Below are 16,901 nucleotides of genomic sequence, written 5' to 3'. Positions count from 1 at the left end.
TGGCGACTCCCTTAACTCTAAATAACCCCGGAATTACCCGAAACGTTATAAACTATTTTGACTCCGGTTAAAATAGGATATAACAATCATATCATATCTTTTTGAGTATCAAATTTCATTTCACACTACACACAAAATTGCAAGTAATATATTAGCCCGATTATGACCTTATGTATATGTGAAAAGATAATGGTGTGAATATGTTGTATTATTGTTTTAACATCATGGTGATCATACAAAGACGATATTAAGTTGAATATCGTCGCATATAATGAGTACCGTAACAAACACGACAGATGAATGATGTCAGATTTGAGTATGATTTTGTATGGTTGTCCTTTCGAAAATGCCATGTGATAAAAGCATCACACGATGATATGTTGAGGTGGAATGCAACGTGGACATAGATAAGACGACGAGAATGATGACATGTTACGCCACACTGACATTACCTTAAAGCGACATTTTAGATGGCATGACAACCACATCTGATATACGTGGATGTCGAGGTTTGACAAATATACAATGATCTTTCAGTAAATTGCATAGTATTTTAAAATTTTATTGTTTACACGCATAAAAATATATTAATATGATTGTTTTTAAACCATCATATTATTCTTTCTTCTTTTTTATATATTATCGGCGTGAAATTTAAACTAAAGAGGACGATACCGTAATAAAAAATTTCAATTCAATATTTTTAGTATTCGGGTTGTTAAAATATTATACCAAAATTAGACCCAATTAAATTTGATAAGATCAACCTCTCTTTTTATTTTTATTTTTATTTTCTCATTTCATTCAATTTATTCACTTTCGCTGACAAAACTTCATATTTTTTTCAAGTAAAATGCATGTCCAAACACCCGCAAGGGTAGCTCAGTTGGTTGAGCATGGACTTTCATAACGGGGGTCTCAGGTTCGAAACACCCTGCCTATGAAAGTAGGGGATTTTTGACTTTTAGGTCGAGCTTGTCGCACATGGCTTGCCTAGTGCGGGTTATCTCTCCTGTGTGGTTTGCGGGCTATTCGAGATAAGAGCGGGGTTTACTCTGTGCGCACCCAAAGTGTAGCGACTGCGGTTCCGTGTCATAAAAAAAATGCATATCCAAACACAACTTCAAGTTTCAAAAATCACAACTTCAAAAACTCAAATTTTCAAGTTTCAGCTTCAAAATCTATGACCACACGAGAGCTTAACTAAGTATTTTTTAATACATAAATAGTAATATTTCAGGTATAAAAAGAGAACAACTATACTCGAGGTGTAAAAGTCAGTAAAACTAGCGAAAAAGTAATACGTAATTTTTTTAAAATCTAAAAGTAAAATGCAACAGAGGGAGTTTTTAAAATCTAAAATTAAAATGCAACAGATGGAGTATATATACTTTAAACAAAATTTTCCTTTACAAGAAAAAAAAAAAAAGGGTTAATAGTCAAAAATACATCTCAAGCGTCACTTTTTTTTTAGTTTCCTACCTGAACTATCACGTATGAGAATTTCTTATCTAAATTATCACCAATTAGTTTACAAAACACACTTCAGCTATCAGTTGTTCACTTTTTCTACCTAAATTATCACCAATTAGTTTGCAAAACACATTTAATTAAAAGTGAACAACTGATAGTTGATGTATGTTTTATAAATTAGTTAGTGATAGTATAAGTAGAAAACTCTCACACCTGATAGTTGAGATAGAAAACTCAACAAAATATGATATTTGAGATGTGTTTTTGATCATTAAATTTTTTTTTGTTTTTTCTCGTGTGTATGTATCCATTTCCCTTTTTTTTTTTTTTTTTTCTTTCACTAACCTTCAATCCGATTATTCTCTCAGCCAAAGTCAATTTCCCTTCACTTCTTCTACTATACACTCTTTCTTCTTCTTTTCAACTTAAAAGGCTTAGCAATGGCGGAATCAACAGACGAAGCAATTATAGAGAAGCTTTACGAATACGGCGAACGCCTAAACGAAGCCAAAGACAAGTCTCAGGTCCGTAAAAAATTTCAATTTACCTTTTTTACTTTTACCGTTCTAGGGTTCAAAATTTAATCTAATCTGTTACTTTTTTCGAATTAAGTCAAATTTATATGTTTTTAACGTAGTTTCAGCTAAGTTTGATTGAACTGCGGTGTACAGAGTCGAATTTATTTTTTTTTTTTTTTTTTTTTTTTCTTTTCGAGTAGTTTAAGCTAAGTTTGATTGAACTGTGTAGAGTCAAATAATGAATAATAGATAGTTTGTTATCGAGAAGCTTTACGAATACGACGAACGCGTTAATGAGGCTAAAGACAAGTCTCAGGTCCGTAGAATTCGGTTTACCTTTTCATTTTCCCGTTTTAAGGTTCGAATTGAATCAAATCTGTAATTTTTTTGGGAATTGAGCTAGTTTTTAATTGAATTGTGGTGTATTGAGTCTAATTTTTGAGATAATGGTCAAAAACATACCTGAAGTGTCACTTTTTTGGCGAGTTTCCTACCTGAACTATCAGGTATATATAAAAAAATACAAACTTAGCTGAAACTAAGTTTGATTTAACTGCGGTGCATAGAATCAGGTTTATATTTCTTTTTTCCTAATAGTTTCAGCTAATTTTGATTGAACTATGGTGTAATGAATCAAATTTTTATGTTTTTTGGAATAGTTTCAGCTATGTTTGATTAAACTATGGTCAGAGGCGAATCCGGGATTTAAAGAGGATGGGTTCACCTTAGTAAAAAATTTAAGAAAAAAGACACAAAAGTGCATTTAGTAGGGTTTGATCTCACAACCTTAAGGTATTAAACCCAACACTTAATCAGTGCTCCACACAGTTTAGTTTGACCATATTGTTCCTTTAGTTAATATTAGATATATTTTAAGGATTATATACATAATGTACCGAGTTTTGTCGGATGACCATGTGTTCACGTGACCCAAATTTTCTATATAGATTCGCCCCTGACTATGGTGCATTGAATCAGATTTATATATTTTTTGGAATAGTTTTAGCTAAGTTTGATTGAACTGTGGTGTATTGAATCAAATTGATACGTTTTTTAGGATAGTTTCAGCTAAGTTTGATTGATCTGTGGTGTATTGAGTCAAATCTATATAGTTTTTTCCGAATAGTTTCAGCTAAGTTTGATTGAATAGTTTTGAATATTCACGAGAAGCTTTACAAATATGGCAAATGCCTCAACGAAGCCAAAGACAAGTCTCAGGTCCATAAAAATTCGATTTACCTTTTCACTTTCCCGTTCTAGGGCTTGAATTGAATCAAATCTGTAATTTTTTTGGAATTGAGCTCATTTTATTGAATTAGTCGAATTTATATGTTTTTTCGAGTAGTTTCAGCGAAGTTTGATTGAACTGTGGCGTATAGAGTCAAATTTATGTTTTTTTTTTTTTTTTTTTTTTTTTCAAAAAGTTTCAGCTAATTTTGATTGAACTGTTGAAATTGCATCAAATATGTAGTTTCCTCCGAATTGAGCTAATTTTATTGAACTCTGGTGTATTGAATCAAATTTATATATTTTCTAGAGTAGTGTTAACTAAGTTTGATTGAACTGTTCAATTATTTAGTGTAAAATGTGGAGGACTATGAGAATAGTGTATTGGATCAAATTTATACTATTTTTCGAGCAGTTTCAGCTAAGTTTGATTGAACGACGGTTCATTGAATCAAATTTATGTTTTTTTCCAGTAGTTTCAGCTAAGTTTTATTGAAATGCGATGTATTGAATCAAATTATATGCTGTATTTTTCTTGAATAGTTTCAGCTAATTTGATTGAACTGTGGTGTATTCCGTCAAGTTTATGTTTTTTTCGAATAGTTGCGGCTAAGTTTGATTGAAATGTGCAATTGTTTGGTGTTGTAGAATGTGGAGGACTATGAGAATAATTAAGGCAGTGAAGAGCAGCATGTGGTGTACTGACTCACCTTTATATTTTTTCCGTAGTTTTAGCTTAAGTTTGATTGAACTGCGGTGTATAGAATCGAGTTTTTTTCCCGGAATATTTTCAGCTAATTTTGATGGAAATGTGCAATTGTTTGGTGGTGTAGAACGTGGAGGACTATGAGAATATAATTAAGGCAGCAAAGAGCAGCAGTGTTAAAGCTATGCAATTAGCAGCTCAGCTAATTCCCAGATTCTTCAAGTACTTTCCTAGTTTATCAGTCCGAGCTGTAGATGCTCAGCTGGATTTCTGTGAAGCTGAAGAGCTTGGGGTGAGTCCTTTGTATTTATTTAATTTCCTTTCTAGAATAATTTGGACCATTTCTCCATTTGCATGTGTCACCTTGGTCATGCTGGTATTCTCTATTTCGTTTCAAATTAATCAGATTGTTTCTTTTTCTTATGATTATTAAAAATATGTATCTTTATTGTTATTCCTGAATGAGTTGTTTGAATAAGGTAACTTTTAGGCATTATTATCAGACATGTCAAAAGCTACTGAAACACAAGAATGAGTGCAAGAGATGGGAGTTGTATCACAGTTTTTAACTGAGATTAGTGTAGTAGGTTTGTCTATTCTTTATGTATTCTTGATGCCAAAATTGCGAGGGACTAGCTTAGGTACCAAGTAGCAACTAGGATTGACTTAAGAAAATATTCATATTGATGGAAGTGGATGAGGAAAAAGTTAATTCCTTTACATGCAAGTAGGTTTTTTTTTTTTTTTTTTAAAAAAAAAATAGAAAAGCTAAGGTATTTTATTAACACAAGCACTAAGATAGTTCATATTACAAGAATATACAGAAAAAAGCATCCCTTTAGCTATGTAGGGAGCTCAAAACATCTAACATTTCATCTAGTCTATGTTATTCACACATCAGTTTTACTCCAATAATACAAAAGATGAAGACCAGCCCTTTTAGTCGCTGAATTGTCAAATTTGTCATTCTTTTATCTTGGGAGCATCTTGTTTCTCTCTTTCCATATCACCCAGATTATGCAAAGGGGAATTGATAGCCATAGTGCCTTATGGTCTTCTGAACAGCTAGTCCTTTCCAGCTCCACAAAGCAAGTTCCAGATTACCTGACATCACCCACTGGAAATTAAACAAGTTTAGGAATATCCACTGGAAATTAAACAAGTTTAGGAATAGACACCAAAGCTGCCCGGCTACCCGACAATGCATAAACAGGTGGCTGACTGATTCAGGTTCTGCTGAACACATGCGGTATATATTGTACAATGAGAAACCTGTATTTATCAAGTTCTCCTGAGTAACACAAGTCTCATTAATAGCAGCCAACCAAAAGATGCTACTCTAGGATGCACTTTCACGATCCATATCAATATCAAGTAGATTAGATTGAGATGTGCTTATTGTAATTCTCGTTCTTTCTTTTTTAGTTGGCCATTTCAGTAAGTGTTGTATTTATATTTATTTTTTGGACTAGCAATGAGTAGTGTGTCCAATTGCATCACAAAATTGAGTTCATGAATCGCAGGATTTGGAAACTCAATTTTTGCTGTATGTTGGGAGTAGCAATTCATGATTGAACTTTTAGAAATGAGGATAGCCGTTTGCTGGCTCGAGAATATGAAAAACCTAGGTAGAAAATAAAATCGCGACACTGTAATAATTGCATTCAAACCATTCTACCCGTATATTTTTATGCTGCAAGTTTATTGTTGTGTCCTTTCTTTGTTATCTTGATTTCTTTTCTATCGTCAGTATCTTTCGGTTTTGCTTTAAGTTGTGCTTTACTGCTTTTTGACATGTTTAAAATATCCAATTGGTTTTGGAGTTCCCAGGAATGTTTACTGCTGCATGATTTAAGTTTCTCTTCACAACTTACTGATAAAAAGAAAAAGTTTCTCTTCACAATATTTGCTGCATAAAATGAGACTACAATTTTTTGGCATTGATGTTCCTGGAGTAGAGCCTTGAACTTTGTTTGACCAATTACTGCTTGCAGGTTCGAGTGCAAGCCATTCGTGGACTACCTCTTTTTTGCAAGGACACACCCGAGCATCTTTCAAAAATTGTTGACATACTTGTACAACTCCTGACTGCTGGTATAGAAATCTCTAAGTTTTTCCATCAAGAAATATTGATTATGAGAAAAAAAAAATGTGATCTTGACTTCCCTATCTTTCTATTCTTCCAGAGGAAAATGTGGAGCGAGATGCAGTAAACAAAGCTCTGTTGTCTTTGTTGAGGCAAGATGTAAAAGGTATGTTGATTTTTTTCTAATGACTTTGGAACCATGCACGTAGGTATATCTTTAGATATTATCATCTTAAATTGAGTTAAGAAATTAAATCGCTGAACTGACCAAATTGCTTTTTCTTTCTTCTGCTCAATGCTATTTCATATTTCCTGGTACCACTCTCTTAGCAAAAAGGTAGAATTACGAAGCTATGTATGTTCTATTTGGTATCATTGATTCTTGTATAGTGCCTGGGTGATATATAAGGTATAGGCATATTATCTTCAACCTACCCTGTAAATTGCAGAAACCTTCGGAGTTTGTTGTGAGGAGATAATGGACCTTGTGCTTAGCTCAATCCTAAAAGTTATGAGGTGAGGATTGCCTTACACCGTATAACGAGACAAACAGCCCATCTCTCAACCACTGTAGGACACTTAAAAATCCCTGCAAGTCTAGGGTTGAACATTTGTTCTTGTTCAAATTTACAATTAGCTATAAATCATCAAAAAGAGCTTAGCCATGTGGATATGTCGACTACAGCCAAATATTTATTCTTTAGTATGAGATTACTGAAGGACGTGGTGCACATTTGGGCTTTCAGAAGGAGGAGGAGAAGATGCCCGCATGGCATGTAGTTATGTGGGTACTTTGGATAGAGAGGAATACGAGAGCAGTTGGAGGACTAGAGAATGAAAATTTACCTTACTATTCTTTAGAAAAATGACTAGACATGAATATGTACCTCAGAGAGATTGTCTTTTGTTGAGTGAATCTTGGTGCACCCACGAGGTACCCATTAGTTTAGATGATTGCATGTCTTTCTAAAAAACCATGTCTTTTTGTAAGTCATCCATTTTCTTATACCGCTTGTATATCGGGGCTTCCCCGCAGCATCAATAAAGTCATTACTAAATTTTTTTTAAAAAGTATGACACTACCTCTAGTTGGGGTCATCTTTAAAGAGATTGCTTAAAGATCCTTCCGAGTGCTAAGGGTACCAATGTTTTCAAACATGAAGTCAAAAGAAGCATTGAATTTTGTTGGAACTTTCAGAACAAAGAGAAAATAAAGTGCAGGCTTTAATAAAGAAAGGCGCCAAATGGAGAGAAATCAAAGAAGTACATGTAATCCATAACTTTTTTGATAAGAAAGGGAAAGATTATTAACGCGTACCAAGAAGGTACCAAAAAAAAGTGCCACGGAGCAGACATTTCCTTCTACATGTTGAAGGAATGCAAAAGGTCTAGCCTAATACAGGAATATTAACAATAAACACACACCAGCAATTGTTTGGACAGAAGAATTGAAGAAAAGTATAATTAGGTGAAATAGTTAATATGTAGTGCTGCCTTGTTCAAAACATTGCCCGTGGGCAATGAGACGTAAGCCTTCGTAGGTTGGTGCCTGAACTAGATCACTGTCTAAGTGAGGCGAAGAGCTCTGCCTATGTTGCACCTAGCTCAAGGGCTTAAGCTCACTTCAAATAAGCCTTTGGCAACAACATAGGGTACTTTTTTTTTTTTTTGATAGGGTAGGTTACAACTTAAAACAACATCATTGGGTACGATGCTACTTGTTTTCTTCTGTCTAGCATTATCTTATCCCCAAAGTTGTCTGGATTAATTATACAATCTATGAATCTACTTCATTAAAAGAGGGGGAAGAGCAGGAAAACTAGGATATCATCTTTTATTAATTTTGAAAGGCACCGGATCGATGTCATGATATGTTTGTGTGAGCTGTTGTTATAGTACTTAGATGAGACTTATTATTTAGCTAATTTTACAACTCTAATTCTGGTTCCCATGGTGTGTTCATTAATTAGACAAAATTGGTATGGGGTAGTTCTCATGTCGATTTATTGGAGTCTGTAACCTATGTCTTCATGAAAATATTTGGAATCTTAGGTGCGAATATTTGACCGGCTGTTTCTTTCTTCTGAAGCAGAAAGAAGCAAACCCAAAGTAATGGAAGAAAATAACCACGATCAAGCCAAAAAGAATCTTTTATATATATATACACATGCACACTTCTTCTTCATGAGGTTGCATGGTATTCAACCCATAGTCCATTATGCATGCTTGAAGTCGGATTGGAGAATGGTTGGAACAGCATATAGTCATAGGTGTGAGATCCTCTCCTGCTGCTTCATAATTAATTGTGGACACACATTGATGGCGGAGAGGGGGAAAGAGAGGAGGACAGGAGCAAAGATTGAAATGAGGATCCCTGGAGGGTTAGCAACGTTAACTGATAACCAATGCTCTGCAGTAGAACTAGCCTGTGCTTGATATGAAAACTTTCAATCACTGATCGCTTTGCCTTCTGCTCTGTTAATTTTATTTTTCTTCGATATTTTTGATGCTTTAACTGGGACAAAATTTTCTGATAGAATTGATGCTCTGTTATTAAGGCAATTTAACTTTCTTTCTTTTCCTGTAGCTTCATTGACAGCTCTTTTTAAACACATTGAGACTATTGATGAGCAGATGTCAGATGACAATCTCCGTGAAAGGACATTAGTTTTTATAAAAGACAAGGTAATAAGGTCAACATTTTCTCTTTGGAAGCTGTTAATATGCCCATTTGCAGTCTTATATTCTAATTGACTACATGACTTTGTCTGCAGGTATTTCCTCTAAAAGCTGAGCTCCTCAAGCCTGCAGAACAAATGGAGAGGCACATTACTGATCTGATAAAAAAGGTAGCTAGAGATATTCAACTCCTGCTCTTTCTATCCTGTAGGGAGTGATGAGGAGATTGGTTCAGTATTTTTGACGTGCATATCTTCAGAGGCTTTGCTTCTTCTACTGTCCCCTTGTTCCTGTGGTATCTTGTAGAGAAATTCTTCATACGATGTGATTGTTCTCTCCTAGAATATGGAGATTCCTGTAATACCAGTGAGGAAAATTTCCTAGATAAAACTGCTGTATGTTTTTTTTTGAAACTGGTACTATTGTATTCCCTAGCATTAAGGGTATGCTGACCACCTCCAGAAAAACAGAGTTCAACAGAAAGAAAGAAAAGAAAAGAAAAGAAAAATTCAGATTTACAGGGCTCCTAAGAAATCTACCAGATCATCTACTTCCTCTATACAGTTTTCTTTACACCAAAAGAATAAAGATACAATACAATTCCATTTCACTTTGTTTATGGAATTGATTTTATCTTCAAAGCATCTACCATTCCTCTCCTTCCAAACAGCCCACCAAATGCAGGGTGGTATAATCCTCCACCACTTCTTCTGAGTCTTACTGCCCCCTTTTCTGATCCAGCAACTCATCAGATCTGCAGCATGCTCGGGCATTGTCCACTTGATCTTTGTGAGACTAAAGAACATAGTCCATGTTTGAGCAGTGAATTTGCAATGAAGGAATAGATGATTGTTGGTCTCTCCAGTCTCATTGCATAAAAAACATCGAGAGACAAGCCCTTTTGGCTACCAACCATGTAAAGCTTTTCAACTTAGTTGGTGCCAAACTTTTCCAGATATTCTTCCAGGTCCTTGTACTGCTCACCACCTCTGCATTAATCTCCTTCTGATTGATCTTGTTGACTGAGAAAACTCCATCCATAGTATGTCTCCATCTCAATGAATCTGCCTCAGTTGAAATGCCAGAAAAACCCTCAATCTCCTTTAACAGGTTTGCCACCCTCCCCACTTCCCATTCATTCAAATTTCTCCTGAAAGATAAGTTCCAACCTTGAGTAGACCAACAATCATTGATAGTGACATCAGGTCCGTTGCTCAGCAAAAATAAGTCAGGAAAGGAGTCCATTAAAGAAGCATGACCAGTCCAGATATCCTTCCAAAACCTAGTTCTGGTGCCATTTCCTACCTTAATGCTAGTATTCCCCTGCAGTTTTGACCATAGAGATCTGATTGATCTCCACACTCCCACTCCATAAGTTGTATTGACCTCATTGGAACACCAGGGGCTGGTTTGGCCGAATTTATGTAGAATGACTTCCCTCCACAAAGCTGTTTCCTCACTACTAAACCTCCATAACCACTTCATTAGCAAACAATTGTTTTGTATCTTCAAGTTTCTGATGCCAAGACCACCCTTGCTCTTGCTTAGTTGTGCTACATCCCATTTCACTAAATTATAACCTCTACCCTCTTTGTTTCCTTTCCACAAAAAATCCCTCCTCAATCTGTTAAGCTTCTTCGCCACACTGGATGGAATGGGGAATAAAGACATCACGTAAGTTGGAAGAGAATCAAGAACAGAATTGATTAAAGTGATTCTTCCTCCTAAAGAAATGTATTGTGCCTTCCACTGTGCTAGTCTCTTCTCAGTCTGCTCCACAATGCTATCCCAAATCACCACATCCTTATGCCTACTGCCAAGAGGCATGCCTAAATACACAGTAGGCAAATTGTCCACCCTGCAACCAAGTATATCAGCCAGAGTTTGTATGTGGGCAACTTCTTTTATGGGAAATAGACTGCTTTTCCTGCAAGTTCTAGACGATCTGTATGTTCTAGGCGATCTTTCATTGAGAATGCAAGAAGATTAATTGCATCCTATTGCAGAGCCTACAAGATGTGACAGGAGCTGAATTTAAGATGTTCATGGATTTTTTGAAAAGCTTGAGCATATTTGGAGATAAAGCTCCTCAAGAGCGCGTTCAAGAACTAATTGAGATCATCGCAGGCCAAGCTGATCTGGATGCACAATTCAATGTAAGTGTCTGTTTCATTTTAGAATGTTGTAGCGATTTCTGGTTTCCTGTTCTCCTCACATTCATAACGCATCCCATTGGGTTGGTTGATTGGTTGTTTTAGTCTACTGATGTATTTTCCCTTAGTTACTGAAAGTATTGGTTATCTGAATCTCTAAAACTAACAGTTGGATACTCAAAACTCAAAACTTTTCACTTTAGTTTACGTAGGTGAAAATATTTACAATCTGCCATTGGATTGAAATCATAAACTCAACACATTGGATAACTTCTGTCCGGATTTCACACATAAAATCAACCAAACTAATACATATTTTCCAAAAGCGTCCTAAACAAATCTCTTTTTAATAAAACTGATTGAAACCTTGATACATGAAAATTGCTTGAATTTAAGTATAGTCGGTGTCATCAAAGGCTAAAATACACAGAGGTCTGTTGGGGTGTTATTTGCAAAATGCAAAAAAGTGGGTTAATTAATAAAGGTGCAAAAGAAGAAAAAATTACAAAAGTTATACATCTATAATTCAAAAATAATAATTAAAAGCACCAATAATGGTTATATGGAAAGGGAATTTAATTGTTTTAAAATGTTGAAATATTTAATGTTTAGTATCATCTCTTCAAGATAACACTCATTGATGACGAGATGTATGTATGGCGATTGCATTGAAGCATCCGTTAAGCGAGACAAAGAGCTCAGTCTGTTTTTCTTAAGCGGCTTTAGGCAAGCCTTTGACAATATTGATTAAAATTATGAGCTTTTGATCTTAAGTATATAGGTTGCACTATCTATCTGATCTTAAAGTGCTACAGAAATGAAACCTTTGAACTACTGGATACTAAAGTCCGGTATCCTAGATGTGGTGTATGTCTTAATTTGTACATCACCTGTATCAACTATCAATAGAAATCATATACCATACCCGCAAGAGTGGCCGAGTTGGTTGAGCAGGGGATCTCCCAAATGGGGGGTCTCAGGTTCGAAACCCCCTTCATGCTTTCTTGGCCGAGCTCGTTAGATGGGGCTTGCGTAGTGCGGTTTACTTCTCCTGTGTGGTTTGCGGGCAACTGGAGCAGGGTTTACCTTGTGCATACCGAAGAGTAGAGGCTGCGGGTTCCATTGTTATTAAAAAAAAATAGAAATCATATGCCGTCCGGAAGAATTAGATTTCTGTTCTATATTCTCCATCTTGTTTTCCCTATGAATCTGAACTCCTTGTCTGGGTAAACTTCAGTACCATCTGTGGGCTTGTTAATCTGCAGTGCAGCTGAAGAATTCCTGCTACATTCATCATCTAAATTGTTTTAAAATTGCAGGTTTCGGATGGAGACCACATCGATAGATTGATAGCCTGTTTGTTTATGGCTATTCCATTTTTCGAGGTTTGTCCTTATCTGAATTCTTTATTACTTTTTCAGTGCTGAATACAACTCATCATGTCTAACTGATTTCTATGTTTCATGCAGAGGGGTGCCTCAAATAGCAAATTCCTAACCTATTTGAATAAACATATTTTCCCAGTATTTGACAAGGTAATACCTGAATTCCTTGTATTGTTAGCATACTTTATTCGGTTCCTTTATCTGCTATGAAATAGTAGATGTCACGTTTGGTATCATCTTGCTGCTTAAAAAACATACTCCATTTATTTATTTTGTTGTAGATTAAGTAGCTAGTTTGTCAAAGAAGAATGTAAAGGGACAAATCTTTCTTAATTTCTTTCCATTGTGGATATTAATTTGTTCTGTTGGTAGTTCTAAAAGTTGTTCTAACCAATCTCTGTCATCAGCTTCCTGAAGAACGAAAGGTAGACCTGCTCAAAAACCTTGCAGAGAGTGCACCGTACACAGCTCCTCAAGACTCGAGACAGATCCTTCCCTCTGTTGTTCAACTATTGAAGGCAAGTATTTAGTTCTCCTCAGTTCTGGTTAGATGCACTTTATAATGCAAAATTATAGGGCCGATTAACTTCTATATATTCTAAAAGTTTGTCCTAGATCCTTATATAGATTAACAGTTAACTCTACCTTATATTAATCCACGAAGGCACGAACAAGGTGAAACCTTTTGACATTGAACTACTTCTTGAAAAATTAACCATTTCAATTGATCATTTTCCTTATGAAACTTTTTATTCTCTTTCAGAAATATATGCCTCTTCAAAAAGCGGGAAAAGAGATGAACTTTACTTATGTTGAGTGTTTGTTGTATACTTTTCACCATTTAGCTCACAAGGTACGTCCTCTTTCCCTTGGATACATATTGTGTATCTGCATGTTGAGTCTCACCACTTATTTGTTGTCGGATAGGCGCCAAATGCCACCAATAGCTTATGTGGTTACAAGATTGTGACTGGACAACCATCTGATAGGCTTGGGGAAGACTTCTCGGAGAATTACAAAGAGTTCACAGAGAGGTAATTTGAAAATTTTTGGTTAAATTTTCAGGTCTAAGTGGTTGTAATGTTAGTATGTATGCCATCTTAAGCAACGTTATCTTTGACTTTTGATACTTAAAATGCAAATTATTGAGGAAGGTGGTTCAACTGCAGTAGATTATAATGATTTGATTAGTTGTCAATCAAGGCAGGTCAGAAATAACTTATTGAAAAAAGCTTGATCATATTTTGTGCCCCCTTTTGCTCTGTAGAGCTTTACACATAATTCAAGACATGCATTCCAGGTAGTGCTCGTAGTAATTGGAGTGCAAGGTGCAAAAAGGAATTGATGATTCTAGCAATGACCTAGGGGAAAGAGCAGAATGCACAATTTAAGAAACACATCTTTAGCAAGACATAAAACATGGTTTCAGCATATGTTTTCTATTCAAAATGGTTTTAGCAAGTGTGGGAGGAGGAAAAAGAAGAGGAAGATGAGACTAGCAAGGACCTAGGAAAAAAGAGGAGCAGTTGAGGGTTGGGACGAAAAGAGGAGTGGGTGCAGCTGGAGCACATACCTTAAAGGATGGTGAAAAAGTTATTGGGGGTTTGTGGGGGTTGGGGGGTTGGGGAGAGCAAGATGAGTTGAGTCGGGTGGGAGAGAGAGGGGTCCTAGAGGTTACTGTCATTTTCTATGCTATATCAATCATTATGTATGCTTTCTGTATTTTTCCTTTTCACTGATCTGCATCATAATATTGCTATAACATCATAAACCCAACCAAAAGTAAATAAAACCAATATTCCCGATAAATATAAATAATCCTAAAAGAGGAAAGACGTAATTAGTGAACTGTACCTTTTCCCTGGGGAAGCTATCGGAACCTTGCTAACTGTAGTTGGGTCTAGGTGTCCAGGGCGCTGATTGGGTTTTGTTGATGACTATGTCAAACTCCTGTGTTGGAAGGCACTCATCCTATAGGGGTGGCAAAATTAACTCATGAAAATATGACCCTCCCATTTATTAACTCAGCCCATTTTGACTCCCTCAATTCAACCCATCTAAAAGTTGGGCTGATATGTTGTCCAAATTGATCCAGGAGCTTAAATGAATAATTGTAGATTCATATAGCCGACTCCAACTTATTTGGGACTGAGGCGTAGTTAATGTATAAGAAACAAAGAAATTAAAACTTGGTAAGAGTTGAGCGGTTTGGGTTATGACCCATTGTTTAGCACGTTTGGTCCAACTCATTGCCGCCCAAGTAACCTTTGGGTGGGTTATTGACCTGCTCATTTATCGACTCAGCCCATTTTTACCCATCCAAATTCAGCCCAACCCCCTCATTTGACGTCCCTACTGTGCTTGCATTCCTTCAAGTCTTGAATTCACTTATCTTCTTTGGTATTTGATTCAGGTTAAACTCAGTTCAAGAGCTTGCTAGGGCTACCATTAAGAAATTAACTCAGGGGATGGTGGAGCACAATAAAGAATTTGCTGCTGCTAAATCTGATCAAGAAAAGGAAAAAATTGTGAGTGAATTCTCCAGGTTTAATCAGAATGTTCGTAAAATGCTACTTAATGGTGCAGTATTTGAGCAGTAAAATCTTTTGGGTTCTGCAGAAGGCTCAAAAACAGAATACTACTACAGGGCTGAGGACTTGCAATAATATACTGTCTATGGCACAGGTAATCAAACTGAATTTTAAGATACAAAAATACATTTTGAATTTGCTTATCCGAGACTGTCTTGAACCAATTATAATGTTTGATAACTCAGCCACTACACGAAAAAACACCTTCATTCATCGGGGACAAAAAAATCAACCTTTCTTGGAAGGAAGTTGTGAAATCTACAGCACCATCGTCTGCAGCTTCAACTGGGTATGTTATTATTTGAACTACTAAACAAAAAGAGAGAGTCGTTGCACTAGTTTATCCAACTTTTCTGGTCTCATAATTAATATTGTTGCATGGACGATTAGCTGGCTGCATAATGGAATCTATCACATTAGTGAAATGAGATGTTGAGTATAAACCCCACCCCTGCTTTATTACTACATTGATTTGGATTGAATCAACACTTTATTGCTGTTCTTCTCAATTTTCATAGGAATAGTGATACATCTCAAACAAGAGGTTTCGTTGTCAATAGGCAAGTTACATATGAAAGACGTCTTCCTTCATCCCATGCGCAGTGGCATTCTGATTCGCTCATTTATGGGTGTTCTGAAAAGCTAGCTTCTAGCCCCAGAACAAGCCTCCAGTTTTTTTGTGGAACTCTTATGTTTTCTTTGATTGATCTCTTTGTAGCCACTTCGATACAGAGTCTTAAGTAACTCAATCATCTAAACACATTTATACTAAACCCGCAAGGGTGGCTTAGTTGGTTGAGCATGGGGCTTCCATAATGGAGGTCTCAGGTTCAAAACCCCCTGCCTACAAAGGCAGGGGATTTGCCTTCTAGGTTGAGCTCGTCGCATGGGGCTTGCGTAGTGCGGGTTATCTCTTCTATGTTGTTTGCGGGGTTTACCCTGTGTGCACCCAAACGGTAGCAGCTGCGGGTTACCTTGTCAAAAAAAAAAAAAAAAAAAAAAAAAACATCTATACTAGCACTATTTTAAGAGAGCACAGACATGACCCAAGACAGAGACAAGTACAAAAAGAAATGTTTTCTTGCCTTACTGTCTGTTTATCATGTCAAGATGCTTTTAGGTCTTGAACGGTAATTATTTGAACGTAGATTTTTCTGAGCTGCCCCTGTTATTTGTTATTTACTGACTTTTATTGCTAGTTATTTGCTCGAAAACCTCATTCAATTTGGAAGACTTCGTTGCAGAGGTTTATGTTCTTTTAGGACGGACACTAGTTACCTTTCATATACTTTCTCATCTTACCTTAGTTTATGCCCCTTTCTTTATCGCCAGAGTAAAACGACCCGCTGGTGCTATTAATGGTTCCAGTAGTTCTGGACCAAAGAAGGGTCGGGGAGGTATGCAGAACCAGCTTGTTGACAGAGCTTTTCAAGGACTACCATATGGAGGGAGAAGTTCAAGAGGTAGAGGCAGAGGAAGGGGTTTTCGGGGAAGGGGGAGAGGAAGAGGATATTACTAGTCCAGAGCCGGCCTCAGTGTGATATGGAACACTTTGCTGTGAACTAAAAGATGCAGAGACATTGGGTTCGTCTTAGAGATGCATTTTTGAGAAGTAGCCAGATGATTTGTGGATTGGAAAACGTAGTTGCTCTTGTACACGTGATGATATGGATTATCGATCCTAACGTGGCATTCTGAAGCTGATCTTTCAAGATACTCTCACAATTAGCAGCACTTGCACACTTACTCGGCAACTTTTGGTGGGGAAGGAAACGAAAAACAAAGAAGGAAAAAAGAACTTAAGTCACAAGATTCTAGTGGAACTTTTGTAGTATTTTGTTTGTGATTTCATTTGGGAGAACATTGTTTTGTTGTTTAATTCTGTAATTTTCATTTGCCAGGCATAGTTTCTTGTTTAATTTATTATTCTCATCGTTTTTGTTTTCATGTGTTGTCAATTGTTTTAGTACCCTGTGAATTTATACTGATTTAAGTATGGCTAAATACAATTGAAGAGTTTGTTTTTGGATGACGTCTGACTATGTATCCAGGGATAGTTATTAGAGAAAATTACGATCTATGT

At 36.2% G+C, this 16,901-nt stretch overlaps 1 protein-coding gene across 3 annotated transcripts; it reads left to right on the top strand.

Moving 5' to 3' along the window:
• Positions 1-1,803: 1,803 nt before the first annotated feature.
• Positions 1,804-16,850, top strand: LOC132053412 (apoptosis inhibitor 5-like protein API5). 3 transcript variants are annotated; one of them, XM_059445444.1, is made up of 17 exons: positions 1,853-1,997; positions 3,867-3,916; positions 4,052-4,216; positions 5,919-6,018; positions 6,111-6,176; positions 8,598-8,695; positions 8,785-8,859; positions 10,696-10,845; positions 12,162-12,227; positions 12,312-12,377; positions 12,635-12,745; positions 12,991-13,080; positions 13,155-13,261; positions 14,641-14,755; positions 14,847-14,912; positions 15,004-15,107; positions 16,151-16,850. In XM_059445444.1, exons 3-17 carry the CDS (start codon positions 4,109-4,111, stop codon positions 16,335-16,337), a joined length of 1,509 nt encoding a protein of 502 aa, XP_059301427.1. In that variant the 5' UTR covers positions 1,853-1,997; positions 3,867-3,916; positions 4,052-4,108; the 3' UTR covers positions 16,338-16,850. The 3 variants fall into 3 exon arrangements, with proteins under 3 accessions (XP_059301425.1, XP_059301427.1, XP_059301426.1); XM_059445442.1 differs by lacking the exon at positions 3,867-3,916 and having other exon boundaries at positions 1,804-1,997; XM_059445443.1 differs by lacking the exons at positions 1,853-1,997; positions 3,867-3,916 and adding an exon at positions 3,071-3,209.
• The last annotated feature ends 51 nt before the right edge of the window (positions 16,851-16,901 follow it).

The sequence above is a fragment of the Lycium ferocissimum genome, chromosome 4 (genome assembly GCF_029784015.1).
Source record: "Lycium ferocissimum isolate CSIRO_LF1 chromosome 4, AGI_CSIRO_Lferr_CH_V1, whole genome shotgun sequence".
NCBI classification, from domain to species: Eukaryota; Viridiplantae; Streptophyta; class Magnoliopsida; order Solanales; family Solanaceae; genus Lycium; species Lycium ferocissimum.
The sequence above is the reverse complement of the archived record's forward strand: the minus strand, read 5'-3'. Positions and strand labels throughout refer to the sequence as shown.

Bases quoted from the DNA above. Each gene is read 5' to 3' on its own strand.
- LOC132053412 (XM_059445442.1), top strand. From the start codon at position 1,914: ATGGCGGAATCAACAGACGAAGCAATTATAGAGAAGCTTTACGAATAC. The intron at 8,860-10,695 runs GTAGCTAGAGAT...ATCCTATTGCAG, and splicing joins TTACTGATCTGATAAAAAAG to AGCCTACAAGATGTGACAGG. The intron at 14,756-14,846 runs GTGAGTGAATTC...TGGGTTCTGCAG, and splicing joins ATCAAGAAAAGGAAAAAATT to AAGGCTCAAAAACAGAATAC.